Source organism: Neophocaena asiaeorientalis, unplaced genomic scaffold (assembly GCF_003031525.2).
Source record: "Neophocaena asiaeorientalis asiaeorientalis breed wild unplaced genomic scaffold, Neophocaena_asiaeorientalis_V1.1 scaffold110, whole genome shotgun sequence".
Lineage (NCBI taxonomy): Eukaryota > Metazoa > Chordata > Mammalia > Artiodactyla > Phocoenidae > Neophocaena > Neophocaena asiaeorientalis.
In genome coordinates, this window is record NW_020175053.1 from 5,499,207 (window position 1) to 5,516,487 (window position 17,281).

The following is a 17,281-nucleotide window of genomic DNA, read 5'->3' on the forward strand; positions in this document are numbered from 1 at the left end:
TATTGTTATTCCTGTTGGACTCCAAGGGATCTAAGTGTATTTTTTCCCTGTGATGAGGTCAACACAGTATTTTCCACAAATTATCCCACGAATCTGCTTGTTTATTTACCCCTCAAAGAGTTTGAGTTGTTAAATGTGTTCCTTTTAGGAAGTTACCTGGAACTTGAGAATCACGGTGACACAGAAGTGAGGTGGCACCTGTCATCCTTAGCCCCACCTTACGTCAAGGTCAGTAATAATTGCCTCAGATATACTCATTTTAATGTTTAACTTTATGCAGGATGTTTCAAAATCTGAATTATGAGCATATGTTGAGATAACTGGTTTTTTGTTCCTCTGCTTCATTTACTTAATTATCTTTGTAAGTGGGGCTAACCTGCCCAGTTGTGTTCACAAGGTGGTTTTGAGAGTCAAGTTAGAGAATGTATGTGAAAATACGTGCTTGCTCTGTTTCATGCTCTCTCCTACAATCCTGCTTTTTATCTGAAATAACTATTTTGAAAAATATATAAAAGTTTTATACCAAGGCATTGTGTGTGTGCTTTTCTATCCTGAGTTCCAAGTGCTGCTGTGTGTTTTCACCTAGTGGGAGCGAGTGCAGAGACGGGATTGAACCGTCCTTGCCAGTGAGTCTTAGCCTGTGTGCCCTGCAAGTGGTGTCTGCCACTGGGCACCACCCGAGCCAAGTGTGTGGTCATGTGTGATGTGGCCTCTCTCCCCTTTTCTTGGTTTGACCATCATGGTTATGAGCCATAATGTTAACAAGACGTGTGTAAAAGATAGTGCAGGGGGCTTCCCTGGTGGTGCAGTGGTTGAGAGTCCGCCTGCCGATGCAGGGGACGTGGGTTCATACCCCAGTCTGGGAGGATCCCACATGCTGCGGAGCGGCTGGACCCGTGAGCCATGGCCGCTGGGCCTGCGCATCCAGAGCCTGTGCTCCGCAACGGGAGAGGCCACAACAGTGAGAGGCCCACGTACCGCAAAAAAAAAAAAAAGATAGTGCTGGGCCCACTGACAAAAAATGAAGCACAGGTATCGTATGGAGTGTTGAAACACATGCTCAGCAGGGTCTTCAGGGTCTTTGAGGAAATGGCAGTCCTCCGATGCGGGAGCAGCCTCCTCTCCTACAGAACACTGCCGCCAGGGGTGGGATGAGGGTCTGCGTCAGGTGAGACCTGGTGTGAGCCTAGCCCAGGGTGCTCCTGGCCCACCATGAAACAGGCTGGTTTGACCTCAATGACTGTGAAGGCAATGGTGTCACTGGAATAGATCCGCTTACTTTTTTGTTTTTTTATTTGATTGTTTAAATGGTGTCTTTGTAGGGAGTTGACGAAAGTGGAGATGTTTTTAGAGCTACCTATGCAGCATTCAGATGTTCTCCTATTTCTGGTGTACTGGAAAGCCATGGAGTCCAGAAGGTGAGTTCTAACACCTTTTCACAGCCGTCTGTTAAGAACACAGTGTTGGCTGGCCAGGAGTGCCTCATTGTTTCCACCCAGAAGAGTTCACTCCACCTGGACCAGTGCTGCTCACAGCCAGGCTGCTGCAGGAGCAGCTGCAGCACAGGTCAGCACTCTGCTTCTTCAGCAGGACATCTTGTGTGAAACAAAACACCGTGCTTGGTGATATGGTTGGTTTACATTCTGGTGTAAGCACTTCAAGTGGCCTCAGGTTGCCAGTGCTTAGAACATGCTTCTGGTAGCGCTGATCTAGACAGTGGTTTTGTTCACCAGCTGTAGTCAGAAAACTCTACCAGTGTTGCAGACCACTCAGTGTTCATGTGGGGTCAACAGTGTGTCTTCAGGGGCAAGTGTGACCAGTCCCTTTAGTACCACTGCCCTGGTAAGTTCTGGTTTGTTTGTAGCCCTGACCTGGCCCCTTCATGTATGTCGCAGGGATGCTAGTTGTTCACATGGCCTCAGTAATACACTTTTCCTTTTTCATTCTAATAGCCAAAACTCATTTAAACTATAGCATTTACTTGATATGGGTCCAGTTCCTCAGAGATTCAAGCTTGTAATAAGGTTTATTAGAACATAGTTGTGAGCTCGCAACTGACCATGAGAGAATCTTTGAGCAGTGACAGAGTCACAAACTCTGTGTGCTTCACTGTGTCTGTGTAACAGGCTTCCAGAGGGTTTCTGACTTTCTTGTAAAGACACAGAGTTCTACCAGCGTAGTTTATTTCACTTCCCAGACCACAAGCAGCTGAGCAGGGAGCACACGTTGCTCAGCAGAAGTTCTGCATCTGAAAGGAAGGTGCAGAGAAGCCGCAGCAGGAAAGTCGTCAGTTGTGCGTGGATCAGAAGACCTGATGGTATTAAAACAGCAGTGCTCCCTAAACTCATCTACAGGTCCCAATGAAAATCCCAGCTTGTTTTTAAGAGATTGACAGGCTGGTCCTAAAATTCATGTGAGTGTGCAAGGGACCTAGAATAACCAAAACAATCTTGGAAAAGATAAAGTTGGAGGTTTCACACTTCCCATTTTCAAAACCTACAAAGCTACAGTAATCAAAACAGTGTGGTATTGACATAAAGATAGACCTATAAAATATGTGATGTAGATGTGAAAGTCCCAAAATAAATCCTCATATTTATGGTCAGTTGATTTTTCAATAAGGGACAATTCAACAGGGAAAGAATGTTTTTCAACAGTGGTGCAGGGACAGCTGGATATCCATGTGCAAAATAATGAAATTCAACCCTTATCTCACACTATATATAAAAATTAACTTGAAGTGGACCATAGACCTACGTGTAAGAGCTAAAGCTGTAAAACTGCTAGAAGGTAACTGTTGATCTTCACGACTTTGGGTTAAGCATCGGTTTGTTAGATGTAACACCAATAAAGCTCAAGTAACAAAAGGAAAAATAGATGAATTATCAAAGTGTAAAACTTTGTGCATCAAAGGACACGATTAAGAGTGTGAAAAGAAAACCCAGAGTATGGGAGAAAACATTTACAAATCATGTATTTGACAAAGTACTTGTATCCAGAGTGCATCAAGAACTCTTACAACTCAATAATATAAAGACAAATACCCAGTTTAAAAAATGGGCAGAAACTCTGAATAGACATTTTTCCAAAGAAGATATACCAGTGGCCAGTAAAGACATGAAAAGATGCTTAGAATCACTAGTCATTGGGGAAATGCAAATCAAGACCACAGTGAGATCACTTCATACTCACTAGGATGACTGTGATTTTAAAATAATAATAGTAATAACAAGTGTTGACAAGGATGTGGGGAAATTGGAACCCTCATACACTGCTGGTGGGAATGGAAAAGGGTGCAGCCACAGTGAAACCAGTTTGACAGTTCCTCAGTAAGTTAAAGGTAGAGTTACCATACGGTCCAACAATCACACTTCTGGATAAATACTCAAAAAAATTCAAAACCAGTGTTCAAACTTGTACACAAATGTTCATAGCAGCCTTGTTTACAATAGCTCAAAAAGGTGGAAATAACCCAAGTGTCTATCGACTGATAAGCAAAATGTGGTGTGTCCATACAATGAAATTTTATTTGGCAATAAAAGGAATGAAGTACTAATAACATGCTATCACGTGGATGAACATGCCAGGTGAAACCACAAAAGGCCAGATATTGTAAGGTTCAATTTATGGGAAATATCTAAAATGGTAAATCTGTAGAGGCAGAAAGTAGATTAGTGGTTGCTGGGGCTGGGAGTGAGGGTGGAGAGTGGTGGGCAACTGCTCATAGCATGGGATTTCTTTTGGGATTGTTGTGAGTATTTTAAATTAGATTGTGGGCATGGTTGCACAGTTCTGGAGATACACTAAAAACCACTGACTACACCTAAAATGGGTGAATTATGTGGTATGTGAATAAAGCTGTAAAAAAAAAAGAAAAATGAGTACTAGATTGTCTCCCAGGAATTTCTCCTCTTATAATAGTTGACATGGAAATGTAACCTCCATGAGGTCTCTGGTTTTTGTTTTGTGCGTCACTGTGTATCCTGGACTGAAGTCACTGCTCACCGCATTGTCAGATCACATCTCTCAAATGCGCTCTAGGTCTGGATACTTAATTTATGTGCACAGCACATCACTCTGGGACCCTTTAGGGAAGTATTGCCAAAGAGCACAACTGTGGTTGTATAGAGTACTGATCCAGAAGGAAAAAACAATTAGTTCGTTATGACTGAGACACCATAATTGTGTGAAACGTTGGTCAGTGTGAGATGAGACTAAATGAGCCTAAGCCATGTTAGGGCTTGTTGTAGAACATGCAGTAGTAGTGGGTTTTCCCTCCTCTGTTTTTTATTCATTGGTGTTAGAGGAAGTGTAAGTGGGGTTTGTAGGAAGTGTGGTGCTGTGGTTCCAGTGGCTCCAGATGGTTGTGTGCTTGCACCATTCAGGGCATGGTTGTATCCATCCTTCCTGAATCCTCCCATTGCCCTGTCATCCATGTCCTCCACCCCAGTAGCTCCTGCCTCTGTGCTCCCAGCCTGCAGGCCCAGTTGTTTCTTAGATTCCGTGTCCACAGAAATTGGGTCAATGAAGCATTTTAATGTTAAGTCCAGACTCAAAGATACTGATTTATTGTTACCCTAACTAGGAATCAGTATTTTTAACACTAAACATTTAATTAAAAAGCTCTTAACGCTGATAAAATACTGTTTTAAAATACTTCAACTTCCTGTTGACCTTTGACATGCTGCACACAAAGATTTCGTGTATTTGACTTGGAGCTGTGTGGTCGGGGTGACATTCTGAAGTGAGTTAGGGTAAGAGCTGCTCTGGTGGGCACAGCATCCTGGCTCCTCTGCCTCTGCTCCCACACCCACCCCTTCCTTCCTGTGGACCCTCTTGTCCCCTGCAGTCAGTGAGGTGTGAGGCCTTAGTCCTTCACCACTTGGCCAGCAGTGGGTCCCATAAGCATTTCCATGGAAGTCTGCATTGTATTTTGGGGGGTGTCAGACCTTCCTCATTTAGGTCTTGTACTCTAGAATTTTTTAATAACTTTTTTTTTAAGAGTTTGCATTATTTTAACATTTTATTTCTATTTTTTGAAATATTGTACAATAGCATATGTTACAGGTGTACAATGTAATGATTCACAATTTTTAAAGGTTATATTCCATTTATTATTGTGCAATATTGGCTATATTCCCCATGTTGTACAATATATCCTTGTAGCTTATTTATACCTAAAGAGTTAGTACCTCTTAATCCATTACCCCTATGTTGCCCCTCCCCGCTTCCTTTTCCCCACTGGTAACCACTAGTTTGTTGCCTACATCTGTGAGTCTGCTTATTTTTTATTTGTTGCATTTTTTAGATTCCATATATAAGTGATATCATACAGTATTTGTCTTTCTTTCTCTGACTTTTTTCACTTAGTACAGTGCTTTCTAAATCCATGTTGCTGCAAATGGCATGATTTTATTCTTTTTCATGGATGAGTAATACTCCATTGTGTGTATATGTATGTGTGTGTGTATATATATACATATATACACACACACACACACATGCACATATATATTACTACATCGTCTCTATCCATTCGTCTATTGATGGACACTTAGGTTCCTTCCATGTCTTGGCAATTGTAAGTAGTGCTTCTGTGAACATTGGGGTGCATGTATCTTTTCAAATTAGTGTTTTTAGTTTTTAATTTTTTGGGTAAATAGGAGTGGAATCACTGCGTCATATGGCAGTTCTATTTTCAGTTTTTTGAGAAACCTCCATACTTTTCTCCGTAGTGGCTGCACCAGTTTACATTTCCACCAACAGTGTACTAGGGTTTCCTTTTCTCTACATTCTCGCCAATATTTGTTATTTGTGTTCTTTTTTTGATGATAGCCATTCTAATAGGTGTGAGGTGATATCTCATTGTGGTTTTGATTTGCATTTCCCTGGTGATTAGTGATGTTGAGCATCTTTTCATGTGCCTGTTGGCCATCTGCATTTCCTCTTTGAATAAATGTCTATTCAGTTCTTCTGCCCATTTTTTAATCAGTTGTTTGATTTTTTTGATGTTGAGTTGTGTGAGGTTTTTATATATGTTGGATATTAACTCCTTACTGATCATATCATTTGCAAATATTTTCTCCCTTTAGTAGGTTGTCTTTTCATTTTGTTGATGGTTTCCTTTGCTGTGCAAAAGCTTTTAAGTTTAATTAGGTCCTATTTGTTTATTTTTGCTTTTATTTCCTTTACCTTACGAGACAGATCCAAAAAAAGTACTGCTATGATTAATGTCAAAGAGTGTTCTGCCTTTGTTTTCCTGTAGCAGTTTTATGGTTTCTGGTCTTTAATCCATCTTGAGTTTATTTTTGTATATGGTGTTAAAGAATGTTCCAATTTCATTCTCTTACATGTAGCTGTCCAGTTTTCCGAGAACCACTTACTGAGGAGACTGTCCTTTCTCCATTTTATACTCTTACCTCCTTTCTTGTAGATAATTGACCATAGATGGGTGGTTTTATTTCTGAGCTTTTTGTCCTGTTCCATAGATCTATGTGTCTGTTTTGGAGCCAGTACCATGCTGTTTTTGATTACTGTAGCTTTGTGGTATAGTGAATTCTACCAAACATTTAGAGAAGAGTTAACACCTCTCCTTCTCAAACTATTCCAAAAAATTGCAGAGGAAAGAACACTTTGTAATTCATTCTATGAGGCCATCATCACCCTGTTATCAAAACCAGGCAAAGATATCACACAAAGAAGAAAATTACAGACTAATATCACTGGTGAACATGGATGCAAAAATCCTCAAAAAAGTACTAGCAAACTGAATCCAGCAATACATTAAAAGGATCATACACCATGATCAAGTGAGATTTATCCCAGGGATGCAAGGATTTTTCAGTATCTGCAAATCAGTCAGTGTGATACACCACATCAACAAATTGAAGAATAAAAACCATATGATCAGGGACTTCCCTGGCGGCGCAGTGGTTAAGAATCCGCCCGCCATTGCAGGGGACACGGGTTTGATCCCGGGTCTGGGAAGATCCCACATGCCGTGGAGCAACTAACTAAGCCTGTGCGCCACAACTACTGAAGCCCACGTGCCTAGAGCCTGTGCTCCGCAACAAGAGAAGCAACCACAATGAGAAGCCCGTGCACCACAACAAAGAGTAGCCCCTGCTCGCCGCAACTAGAGAAAGCCTGCGCACAGCAACGAAGACCCAAAGCAGCCAAAATAATTAATTGATCAATCAATTAATTAAAAACAAAAAATATATGATCATCTCAATAGATGTAGAAAAAGCTTTTGATAAAATTCAACATCCGTTTATGATTTAATACTCTTCAGAAAGTGGGAACATACCTCAACATTATAAATGCCGTATATGGCAAACCCACAGGGAACATCATACTCAACGGTGAAAAGTTGAAAGCTTTCCCTCTTAGGTCAGAAACAAGACAAGGATGTCCACTCTCGCTACTATTATTCAACATAGTTTTGGAAGTCCTAGCCACGGTAATCAGAGAAGAAAGAGAGATAAAATGGATCCAAATTGGAAAAGAAGTAAAACTCACTGTTTCCGTATGATATGATACTATGCTTAGAAAATCCTGAAGATTTTCTATACCAGAAAACTAGAACTTATTAATGAATTTGCTAAAGTTGCAGGATACAAAATTAACGTACAGAAATCTGTTGCATTTCTGTACAGTAACAACAAACTATCAGAAAGGGAAAAGGAAACAATCCCATTTACCATCGCATCAAGAAGAATAAAATACTTAGGAATAAACCTACCTAAGGAGGCAAAAGACCTGTACTCAGAAAACTGTAAGACACTGATGAAAGAAATTAAAGATGACACAACAGATGTACTGTGTTCTTGGATTGGAAGAATTAATATTATTAAAATGACCATACTACCCAAGGCAATCTATAGATTCAGTGCAATCCCTATCAAAATAACAATGGCATTTTTCACAGAACTAGTACAAAAAATTTTTTAATTTGATTGGAAACACAAAAGACCCCAGATAGCCAAAGCAGTCTTGAGAAAGAAAGATGGAGCTGGAGCAGTCAGGCTTCCTGACTTTAGACTGTACTACAGAGCTACAGTAATTAATAACTTTTTTTAATTAAAAAATTTACATTTTGAGGAATATGTTACTTAAAGCCTTAAAGAAAAGTATACTTGGATCTGATTAGTGGCAGAATTAGCCAAAGCAAAGACATTTTTCCCTTCAATTTTTTCATACCACACTTTGAATTGGTAATCTAACTGCATGTGTGTAAGGTTCCGTGTCTGAATTTCTCTCCTGGATGTGTTGTTTGTAGGTCTCCATCACGTTTTTGCCCAGAGATAGAGGGGACTATGCCCAGTTTTGGGATGTGGAGTGTCACCCTCTTAAAGAGCCTCACCTGAAGCACACCTTGAGATTCCAGCTCTCTGGACACGTGAGTGTTACACTGAATTTAAGTAAATTATTGGGTGTGTTTTAAAGACACCAAGGGAAACTGGCATGAAAAACTGGCCTGTTGTTTTTGGTATTATTGTTATCCCATTAATTCTGTTATAGATTCTTATCATCTTAGTTTTCTTATGTGTCTTTATTGATTGGCTCTATGAAATTTGTTTGCCTTAATTAGGTAAGATTGTGTGTGTGTATGAGAAAGAGAGAGAAAGAAACAGTGCAAGATAAAGCATTTTGTGATTAAAGGAATTTAGAAATCATAAATCTCCTTTTTAAAAATTAGGAAGGAAGTAGTAGAATTCAAATAGGTAAGTGTCCACATGTTTATTTCTCCTCCTCCACCCTGTGATTTTTTTATACAGAGTGTCAAAGCACAACATGAGCTTGAAAATTCACGCATTTCCACAAATAGCCTCATTAAAATAGATAATTTACTTAAGCCCCGAAGACAACCTGTATCAGAGGCGTCTGCTCTCATACCTGGGTATGTTATTTCTGTCATTCTCATGAATTTTTCCCAGGGCTTTATTGAGATATAATTACATTCGGTAAAATGCCCAGTGGCTTACCTGTGATTGATGTACGTCACCCCCACTGCAGCCAGGTAGAGACCGTTTCTCTCTCCTGGAGCGTCCTCACATGCATGCCTCTCTGCAGCCACCCCCACCCTCACCCAGGATTTGTTCTGTTCCTGTGTGTTGTCATAGTTTTGTGGAATTTCATGCACATGTGCACTCAAGTTTCACTTAACGTAGTGATTTCGGGATCATCCGTGTTGGTGAGTGTACCTATGGTTTGTTCCTTTTGTTGTTGAGTTCTCGTGCCCCATCATAGGAGCACATCACGATTGTTTCATTTTCCTTTTAACATTTGGTGGCTTCTGACTTGGAGCCCTTGTGAATGAAGTGCAGTGAATATTATTATATGTGTATTTCTGTGGACATATTTTTTCATTTCTTTTGGGTAAAAATATCTAAGAGTAGAATTGCTGGGTCATACAGTAGAAATTTATTTAACCTTAAACTGCCAAAGAATGTTCCTAAAGTAGCTGTTCCAATTTACATTCCAAAGCACAGTGTATGAAAGTAGATTCTTAAAAACTTCGAAAAATGTATGTTATACCAGCAGCTTACAAAGCTTTAATGATAGTATGTAAATGTTTTACCTAATGAAAAAAAAAATATTTTTTTCAGGGATGTGTTTTTTTTTTTTTTTAACTTTTTAAAATTGAAGTATAGTTGATTTACAGTGTTGTATTAATTCCTGCTGCACAGCAAAGCAATTCAGTTATACATATACATACATTCTTTTTTTAATATTCTTCTCCATTATGGTTCATTACAGGATATTGAATATAGTTCCCTGTGCTATACAGTAGGACCTTGTTGTTTATCCATTCTCTCTATAAAAGCTTACATCTGCTAACCCCAACCTCCCACTCCATCCTCCCCCACCCCCCTCCCTCTTGGCAACCTCCAGTCTGTTCTCTATGTCCATGAGTCTGTTTCTGTTTCTTAGATATGATCATGTGTGTCGTATTTTAGATTCCACATATAAGTGATATCATATGGTATTTGTCTTTTTCTTTCTGACTTACATGAAAATGTTTCTTATAATCTTTAGTTAACTAACATTTAGGTCTAACTTAGTTGTGGAGGAAGGTGCTTGTAAGGAAAATATGTTAAGTTCCTCTCAGGGAGGTGGAAGCGCTGCTGCTGTCTCAGCTGCTTCCCCGCACCCCTAGACACTTCCTGCCGCCAGCAGTTTGTCTTAACACACATTAGTCAGTCGCCTTTACAGAGCTACTTTAACTGAGTTGCGGGAGAAAACAAAGCCACACTTCATAATGTAATATATACAAATATGGATTTTAAATAGTTAACCTTCAGATCTATCTCCATAGCAGGCAGCTTGACCTCACCCACCGTGGAGTTTATGCCCCAGAAGATGTGTATCGGTTTCTGCCAACGAGAGTTGGGGAGTCAAGGACGTTGAAAGTCAATTTGCGAAATAATTCTTTTATTACACACTTGGTAAGTTGGAAATCTAGCTGTGGGTTTTGGAAAAGTAAGTGTATTCTACTATTTGATAAACATTTTCCTGATAATTAGAAGCTTGTTTTAAGTTATAATAGTTAAGTTTTAAAATGCCTTAATACCGTTATTTGAAAAGAAACTCAAGGGAAGTTCATGATCCTTTACCTGAAAATTGAAAATTATTTAGTATTTGTTTTCATATTTTCATTTTTTAATTTTTCCTCTTGTTTTCTTCTGTACTATCACACCAACATATTTCTGGATAACATTTACTCCAGTTAGAACTAGAATAAACTCATTAAACTTCCCCTAAGTGTTTTCATGAGCATTTATTGTTTTACCTCATTTTGTGGCTATACGGTATGTTGATTTAAGTATGCACAAATATCTAACTTGTATAACTTCATAAAATGTTTCATATTAAATTCCAGCTCAAGTTTTTAAGTCCCAGAGAGCCTTTCTACGTCAAACATTCAAAATATTCTTTGAGGTGAGTTTATCATAAATCAAAATGTTCTCATCCGAGTGCAGGTCTTTGTGTTCAGGAGCCTGAGATTGCTCTTGGGGGTTAGGACTGTGAGGTCTCTCTCTGTTGCAACCCCTCATCCTCCTCACCAACACCACAGAGCACCAAGCACGTGGTGAAGGAGACAAGGAACCTGCTAGGGAAACATTCCGTGACCTGTGGGTACGTGTGGTGAGTAGCAACTCAAACTTGCGCAGTGTTTGGACTTAGTGCGTGACTCCTGTTTCCCAGTATTTTGACAGCCATATACTTACATAGAACCTTAATTATCTTGTGATTAACTTTAGAGTGATTTCTGCGTCACATGTTATTTTCACTACACTGAGAATCAGGGATTTAAATTTTAACTAATTAGGACAAAAACCTTCCCAGATTAATTGGGAAAATTTTATTATCCTATTTTCCAGTTGTCATTCTTCAAATAACCCTGTATTGTTCTTAAATCAGGGCTACATTTTCTTGTCATCCTTGCTTATTTTCTTTTTTTAAAAATGTGTTTGTTTTTATTTATTTTTAAGGTGTATGTATGTATATATATTCTTTCAGTTTTATTGACATAATTGACATACAGCACTGTGTAAGTTTGAGGTGTACAGCATAATGATTTGACTTACATACATGATGAAATGATTATCACAGTAAGTTTTGTGAACACCATCATCTCATATAGATACAAAATTAAAGACATAGAAAAAATCTTTTTTTCCTGTGATGTGAACTGTTAGGATTTATTCTCTTAACAACTTTCATATATAATGTACAACATGTTCAGTATATTTATCGTGTTGTACATCACATCCCTGGTACGTACTTAACCTTACAACTGGAAGTTTGTACTTTTTGACTGTCTCATCCAGTTCTCCCTCCCCCAACCCCCTGCCTCTGGTAACCACAAATCTGATCTTTTCTATGCATTTGTTTTTGAAGTATAATTGACCTACAACACTGTTAATTCCTGTATTTCTATATGTTTTTATTTCTATACATTTGAAACTGATCACCACACTAAATCTAGGATGATACATCACCACACAAAGATATTACATAGTTATTGACTATATTCCCCACGCTGTACATTTCATACCTGTGATTCATTTATTTTGGAACTGTGGACGTTTGTATCTCTTAATCTCCCTCACCTATTTCTTTCTTCCTCCTACCCCCATCCCCTCTGGTAACCACCTGTTTTGTCTTTGTAGCTATGACTCTATTCCTGTTTTGTTATGTTTGTTCATTTGTTTCGTTTTTTAGATTCCACATGGAAGTGAAATCATACAGTATTTGTCTCTCTCTGACTTATTTCACTTAGCATAATATCCTCCAGGTCCATTCATCTTATTGCAAATGGCAAGATTTCACTCTTCTTTATGGCTGAGTAGTATTCCACTGTGTATCTACACCACATCTTTATCCGTTCATCTGTTGATGGACACTTGGGTTGCTTCCATATAATACCTTTTTCCATCCTCTCACTGTCAGTCTATGAGTGTCTTTAGATCTTAAGTGACTTTTGTAGCAGCATATATACGGGCCTTGTTTTTGTATCCATTCAGCTGCTCTTTTGACTGGAGCATTGAATACATTTACATGTTATTGATAGGTATGTACTTACTGCCATTTTGTTAATTGTTTTAGGGTCTTGCTAATTTTCTTTCTCCATATGATGTACATAAAGGCTGAAATCTCAAACTGGGTTGTCACTGTTATTTAGAATTTTAACAGTAGAGTTCTGTTGCACTTAATACTGAAAAATAATTTTATCTTCATCTTTGAATCTTTAATTAAACAATTTAGTTATTATAAGATCTTTCATTTTAGCATCAAGAGGCTGTCCCAGAAACATGTTATATTTTGTGAAAACTTGGCCCACTTGCAGGCGTTCAAGGGCTGTCTCTGAGTTACTAGCCCAGCAGCACTGACTCAGAAGCTTACACTTACCTCCAGATACTGGAAGATGAGTCGTGGGGACTGTTCTCTCCACCTCTCATCCTTTCTTCCCCTTCTCGTCCCCCCTCCCCCATCCCATGTGCTATGAAACCTGCCTCTCAGGAGCCCAACCTAAAGGCACGAGTTGTGCAGAGTCAGCAATGAATATACCTAGAAAGCTACCATGGACTTAACTTCTCTGAGCCTGTTTCCTAATTTGTGAAATGGAGATGAAAAGCCACTGGCAGCCTGGACTCGTTACAGGAGTATGTGAGAGGTGGTCCTGGGGAGCCCCAGCAGGACCCACAATGTCGATAGAGCATCACGGTTTCTGTCGGTGCTTTCCCAGCCAGTCCCTTCAGTGAGAACATGGATGAGAGGGGCCTGGGCCTTAGCACTCCTAAGTCTGAGCTTTCACGCTTTGCTGCCCTGAGCTCTTGTCTGTGGGTCCCTCCCATGACGGCCTGAGACTGGCGACATTCCACAGTCAGTAGAGTAGGTTGGCTCTGCTGAACTGAGGCAGAGCTGCAGAAACAATTCACCTATTTAAAAATAGGTTGTTTAAATTCCCAATTGTGACACTTTTTAGTAACAGAGTACAAAGTGATACTGAGTAAGTGATCTGTCCTGAACACCTTTATTATCTGAATTTGAACTTTATCATAATGGTCTTATTAACTCTGCTTCCTGTTTACTCTGTGTCTGGTTCACATCCCTGAGCTTGGTCAGTGTTTTGCAGGTGTGTGTCTTTAAACGTGAAGCAGAGGGGGTGGAATACTTATGTGTAAACCAGTGTATACCTGTCACAGCTTACTGGAGGGGCTTCAGATTTTTGTTTCAAGGAGCTTTTATCTTTAAAAAAATCTTTTTAAAAAAAGTTCGAGAAACCTTCAGATTTAAAAGAAATTCCCTTGAAGAGCCTAACAGCTTTTTAAAAAACACTATTTGCATTCAGCTCATCTACAGTTTTGGTAAGGACTCATTACTTACAATAACTTGTTAAATTACTTGGCTTTATGCCACTTGCCCATTTTATGGCTGAAGGATGATGCAGTCAACTTACCTGGAGATACATTCCTTTTCCAGCTTTCATCATTAAATACACTGTAGTTTCAAATTTTCTTCTGATGTTATGTTCTTTGCTTAATTTGCTTTCACAGATTTTTAAAAATTGAATTATATTTTAGCTGAAATTTGTAAATCAGCTCCTTCTTGATCCTTTGTAGAAAAAGAACCTGTTTGTGTTCGATCCCAATGGCATTACATGCGGCAGCCTCTGGCCTAGCAGGGCTGTAGGGACCAGCCAGCTGAGTGAGGCCCACAGGCAGTTTGTGGTCGCCAGTGAGCTGTTAGACCTTCACAGGAGACCACATGACCTAAATTGAAATGTAATTTTGGCAGTTAACATGTCAGAGTATTTTCATAATTGCCACCTTCAGTTTCCTCCTCCTACCCCTGTGACCAGCGGGTAGTGTCCTTCTTCCTCGTGCGCCTGGGTGCCCATCTCGTGTCCCAGCAGCACTTCCTCCTCCTCCTCACGCACAGCTCCCTGCAGTGCTGTTGACATGACAGGTGTGATGCTTAAAGCATTCCTAACAAGGAATCTTTATAAATGAGATGGCGTTTTGCTTAGTTTCAACTTGTCTAAAAACCAATTTTAAAATATAAAATGTGTTCATTCTAGTAATCTAAAAGTAGACATTTTTATAGAGTTGAACTTGGTGACTTGCCATTCCAGTGCTAGAACATTTTAAGCTGTCCTGAATTAGACACTCACTGCTTTTCTCTGCAGCCTAGGTCATGTCACAACATCTAAGAGAACTTAGAAACATGAGAAACTATTTTGTAATTAAGCAAAATTCGGGCAGTTTACATAAGCTAGCATTTAAAATAGCATCACAAGATACATTTTGTTTGCTTATACTCTTCAAACATGTTATTATTTTAAAATGTTTTTAACTTTTTATACTTTGAAAAGAAATTTAAATAAGGTAATTTTATACTTTATTGGTGGCAGGTAAAGTTATTCTGATGCATTTCATTATGGAACTTAGGATAAATATATAATGTTACAGATTCCAGCATCAACTTTAATAATTAGCAACTCAGTATAAACTTGATGAAATATGAATAATAAAACCATGCATGCAAAGCAGTAACTTTGATCTGTTCAACAAGGTGAAGTAAACTCTAAGTCGTAGAAAAGTCTTCTCTCATGACATGTCTGTAGGCTTAAGTCTTACGTAAAGGAAGCTGGGAAAGCTGGTTTTTTCATATATAAGAATGACTTCTTTCTATTTCGGAGAAGTAGCGGTTTGTCAGCTCTCTTCAGTGTCCACTCTCCTAAAGTGGAGCTCACCTGAGAATTCTTCCGCAAACAGAGGCAGGGGCTGCTGTCAGTGCAGGCGCGGAGGGCTTTTTACCTGTCCCAAGAACGAGACTGTTGGACCCTGGACGGGCTCATGAGCTGTAGGGGGCTGGTATGGCGGCGCTGGCCTCGGAGGGTAGACAGTCTGTGGCGGGTAGACAGTCTGTGCCGAGGCTCCTGGGGAGCCCCTCCCTGTCCCCTGTAGTCACGTTCTCTTCCTCAGGGGCCACTTGCCCTGGGACCCGTGAACCCCACTCCCCAAGTAGTAGCGCAGCTTCCGTCACCACGGGTCCGCCCTCCCAGGAGGCCCCTCTCCCAGGCTGTCCTCCTGCGGTGGGGACTGTCAGCTGACTGCAGATCAGTAGGCGGGAGCCCCGCACGTCCTGGGGGTTTTGCCTTAGGCGGAGGTGCTGGGGGAGGGCGTGTGTTGGGCAGGTTTATGTCATCCACGGAAAGTGGTGGATTGTGAAGGAGCTAATGGAAAAGAAGCATTAATGAGCAGTTTTTTGGTAAAGGTTCTGTCTTGGGCTCTAGGTGATCATCTCTTTCTCATGTCTTTTTAAGAAGAATTTGTTGTGTTTCCACTTACCCCCGAAAGCATCCTCTGTTAACTTTGTTCAAATCTAATCTCTGCTGGGACATTGCAGCTAAGGCCCCGTCTGCTGGGCTCACAGCAGCGCATGCAGGTCCTGGTGAGCCAGCCCCTGCGGCTGAGCAGCCAGGCCCTGCTGTGTCCTTCAGAGGGAAGCCAGGGAGCAGCAAAGTGCTCGTTTTAAGTTAAAGCAAAAGAAAAATTACGGTTGCTGTAATTTGTAGGTTCACGGGCATGAGGGGTGAGGGGGTTCCGGGCACCCCGCCGGCCCTGCCTCTGTACCTCCTGCTGCTTGCTCTGGGGCCTCTGCTGCAAAATTCGTCTTGGATGGTAGGAGGTTTTAAACTAGATCTCTGTGTTGTGTCTATGTGCTTTCCTATTACGTGTTCCCGTGTGTGTGTGTGTGTGTGTGTGTGTGTGTGTGCGGTGTGTTTATATGTGTGTGGTGTGTGTATATCAGTGTGTATGTATGTGTGTGTGGTGTGTGTATGTGAGTGTGCGTGTGTATATGTGTGTGTGAGTGTGCATGTGTGTGGGGTGTGTGTGCTGTGGGGGGGGTGGGAGTGTGTGTGTGTGTGTGTATGTGAGTGTGTATGTGTGTGGAGAGAGTGTAAAGCCCTCTTGGTAACAGCACAGTCACTGCTTCGCCGCACTGCTGGTGCTGGAGTTGTGTGAATCCGTGGTTCTTTTCAAGTTGCACCCCCCATTTATTCAGTGTCTGTAAATCTAAAGCAGGGGATACATGTTTGTCATAATATGTTTTTCAAAATCCTTCCTCAGTTAAATATGGGTTTCTTTATTCCATGTTAATAATGGGATCCTCTAGAGATTTACTTGGGGTATTTTAATGCTTTTAGTAATTCATAAGTTAAAAAGCCTCTTAGGTTGGCAGATTGTACTGCGTCATTCTGAGGATTGAGATGCTAACATGAAAGAGAAAATTGTCCTTTGTCAGTGCCGTCGAAAGGTACCAGTTTTTTTAAAGGCACCTTAACTTTGATGTGGGGAAATGAGGTAAATGCATTGGAGGAAAATGACCCAGACTTTAAAATGTATGTTCTGCGTTATCAGTTACATGCAGGAAAAGGGCTTTGAAATACTTAGACTGTTTTCTGAATTTCTAGCCCACTGTGCTGGGTTCATCAGGAAACATGCTGGAAACAAAAGCACAGGTCAGATCCAGTGGCTGATCCTGAACACGTGTGGTTGAGATCAAGGGCGGAGCCCCTGCCCTCTGAGGAGAGTCTGAAAGCTGTAAAGTTTCACTCAAAAATGATTAAGACAGAAAGTTGGTGACATCACACAGGTGTGGGAAAGTGCCTTTGTCTCATTCCCTGGGAATAAAGGTGTATTTTTGAAGCTTTTGGGACCTCATTTTATGAGCAAAAACACCCCCCCCCCCCACCCAACCCCGC

General features: G+C 40.4%; 1 protein-coding gene across 1 annotated transcript in view; it reads left to right on the plus strand.

The window, feature by feature from the left end:
• Positions 1-17,281, plus strand: part of CEP192 (centrosomal protein 192) — a 96,819-nt gene that overhangs the window by 78,705 nt on the left and 833 nt on the right. Inside the window, exons 40-43 of the mRNA XM_024763700.1 lie at positions 8,282-8,401; positions 8,781-8,902; positions 10,322-10,451; positions 10,886-10,944. Of these exons, the coding sequence (XP_024619468.1) occupies positions 8,282-8,401; positions 8,781-8,902; positions 10,322-10,451; positions 10,886-10,944 (431 nt within the window). The remainder of the gene's footprint in view (positions 1-8,281; positions 8,402-8,780; positions 8,903-10,321; positions 10,452-10,885; positions 10,945-17,281) is intronic.